At 36.8% G+C, this 2,500-nt stretch overlaps 1 protein-coding gene across 2 annotated transcripts in view; it reads right to left on the bottom strand.

Annotated features, from left to right (window-relative positions):
* Positions 1-2,500, bottom strand: part of LOC138045695 (SAGA-associated factor 29-like) — a 74,298-nt gene that overhangs the window by 64,145 nt on the left and 7,653 nt on the right. For both annotated transcript variants that reach the window (XM_068892281.1, XM_068892282.1), the window contains exons 4-5: positions 1,453-1,517; positions 37-85 (exon numbers count right to left, since the gene is read on the bottom strand). In XM_068892281.1, the coding sequence (XP_068748382.1) occupies positions 37-85; positions 1,453-1,517 (114 nt within the window). The remainder of the gene's footprint in view (positions 1-36; positions 86-1,452; positions 1,518-2,500) is intronic.

The raw sequence follows: 2,500 nt of genomic DNA, 5'->3' as shown, positions 1-2,500 counted from the left end.
TGTACTGAAATATTTGCATTTCTGAGATAACTTCACCTGGGTTCTCCAGTCTCCTGACTTCCAAGCCTACTATTTCCACCTCGAACTAAAAACACAGACAAGTAGCAAGCAATCAGATTTTTTTACAATCCTCACATATTCCATGAAAAAAAGGCACTGTAAGCATACAAGATGAACAAATTAATTCACTATTCAAATTTCTCCCCTCTCTAAGACAGCAAAAATAATGATTTTTATTATCCAACTGTACTGGTTATTGTACAGAAAATGAAAGGAAAGGGTACAAATATTCCCTGATATTTGCACAATCATTTGTACAGAAGTGAACCGCTTTGACTAGTTGAGATACTGATGTTTGCCCTATGCTTGTCACATACAAATCTGTCACATGTTCTCGGTTGTTTACAATTTAGTTGCTTAAAATATTGCGCAAAAACGTTGGATAATAAACAGCTTAAATTTGGTGTTCTGGTGTGTAGTATTGCTGAGTATTTCTACTCTTTGTATTTTGACAAGTCTGCTAGGGCGGATCGGTTCACAGATCGGATCATGGACCGGAGATCACAGATCAGATTGCAGATAGGATCACATATTGGATCACGGAACAAATTGCGAATCGGATTGCAGATCATAGAAAAAAGTCAAGTCATTTGTAAAAGAACAAATAAAAAAAAGGGAAAAACTAAAATATTTTGAAGGAAAATTCTTGGGTGTCTATTTAAAGTTTGTTACAGTAACTGTTGCAGTTCTTTGACAGTCAAATAAATTATTTGTCAAAGTATGTTCAATTGACTCTGTGACAACACCAATTGGTTGTATTATTTCTTTTTTATAAAAGATCATCTCACATGATACTTTTCCTTCATTCAATATTATTTAGCACACACAACAAAGGAGGCAAAAAAGAGGTGAGGGGCAAGATTGTTGAGATATGACCAAAGAGGTGCATGTGTGCGATTCATGTAGTCCATGTCATAAGGGTAAAGTCTGCTTACGAGCCAGTGGGCCCATTACGCCGGCGCTTACCTCTGGTTTTCATAGCATGAAGCGACTAGGAGTATTTCTACTCCCCCCTGGATGGAATGCTAGTCCATGGCAGGGTCATACACTTTAATACACATTACACACGCTCAGCGATTTAAATTCTATGAGCATATTGAACTAATGATCAGAGAGACCACAGAGGATTTTTGCCGATCACTCTAGTTCTAACAATTTTTAACCATTTTCAAAGACAATAAGACCAAGAAAAAATGCAAAACTGAAACTGGATAAGAAAACTTTTTATTTAAACAGGTAGAGTAAAAAACACTCATTTGATCTGATCCATGATCTCATCCGGGTTTTATAGATGCCGGAATGGGAACCCCCTCTTCCAACTAGACTAAAAAAATTCTTTGCTGTTACAAGGCCTAAATAAGCAGGAAAAATACTTTTAAAAAAGTCTCTCACCAATTCTTTTGTCATTTCTAAGAGCTTTAATAATGGCTATCTTATCCAGTGCCTTTCTAATCAATCTGTAAATGGTAAAGAAAAAAGGAAAACCAGTGTGCTCAGACACGTCAGTCAGTGCCAAGACTATTAATTTTACTTTTCTGGACAATTTAATAACCAATTACAAGGTAGTGTCTCATGTACTTATAGATGCCTGACATACATGTGTATTCAGGCAGCTTCAACAAGATTTGAATCCATGACCTCACTCTGCAATGTCATTGCATTGCTCTACTGACTGAGCTACAATGTATGAAGCCACTCAGTTGGGAGCAGGTCAATTTGATGGGATCAGGTGTTCCCTTGAAAGGACTGATAAAAGAAATAAACATGCATATTATAATTTGAAGTGTGTGACTATGTACCTACATGTACATTGTATATACATGTATTTGAAGTGTGGGTCAGTCAGTCAGTGTGAGTTAATCGCTCACTTTCACAGGAACACATGAGCCCAACAAATTGACCTGCTCATATACATGTAAGTGGCTTCATAGCTCAGTTAAAGGAGCATTGCACCAGTATCGCAGAGGTTATGGATTCAAATCCCATTGAATCTGCCTGAATTTGCCAGGTGCAAATGAATATGTACATAACAATACTTAAATTGACCAGATCATCGAGGAGAGAGGAAAACCAGAGAACTCTGGAAAAAACCTCTTGGTGCAGAGTAGAGAACCAATAAATGCAACCCACATAATTATGACACCGAGTCTGGGAAACAACCTGGGCCACATTGGTGGGAGGCATTAGGGATGGATTTTTTTTTTCAAATGTTTACAGTTAACTGCATTGAGATAATGCCCAAATATGAATACAACAGACAGCCATTCCTTTCAAAATATATCCCATTAACATGTAAACAACACGGTATGACTTCTGGAAATTATAAATAAACAAAAAAAGCAACATGTACAGTGTAGCCCTGTGAAGCAAAAATAAATAACTGCAAGAAATGAGTAAATACATGTACCAGGTTTCTGCTGTGATACAACAAAAAATTTAC

This window comes from Montipora capricornis, chromosome 4 (genome assembly GCF_036669925.1).
Source record: "Montipora capricornis isolate CH-2021 chromosome 4, ASM3666992v2, whole genome shotgun sequence".
NCBI classification, from domain to species: Eukaryota; Metazoa; Cnidaria; class Anthozoa; order Scleractinia; family Acroporidae; genus Montipora; species Montipora capricornis.
This window is presented reverse-complemented; position numbering and strand designations above follow the sequence as displayed.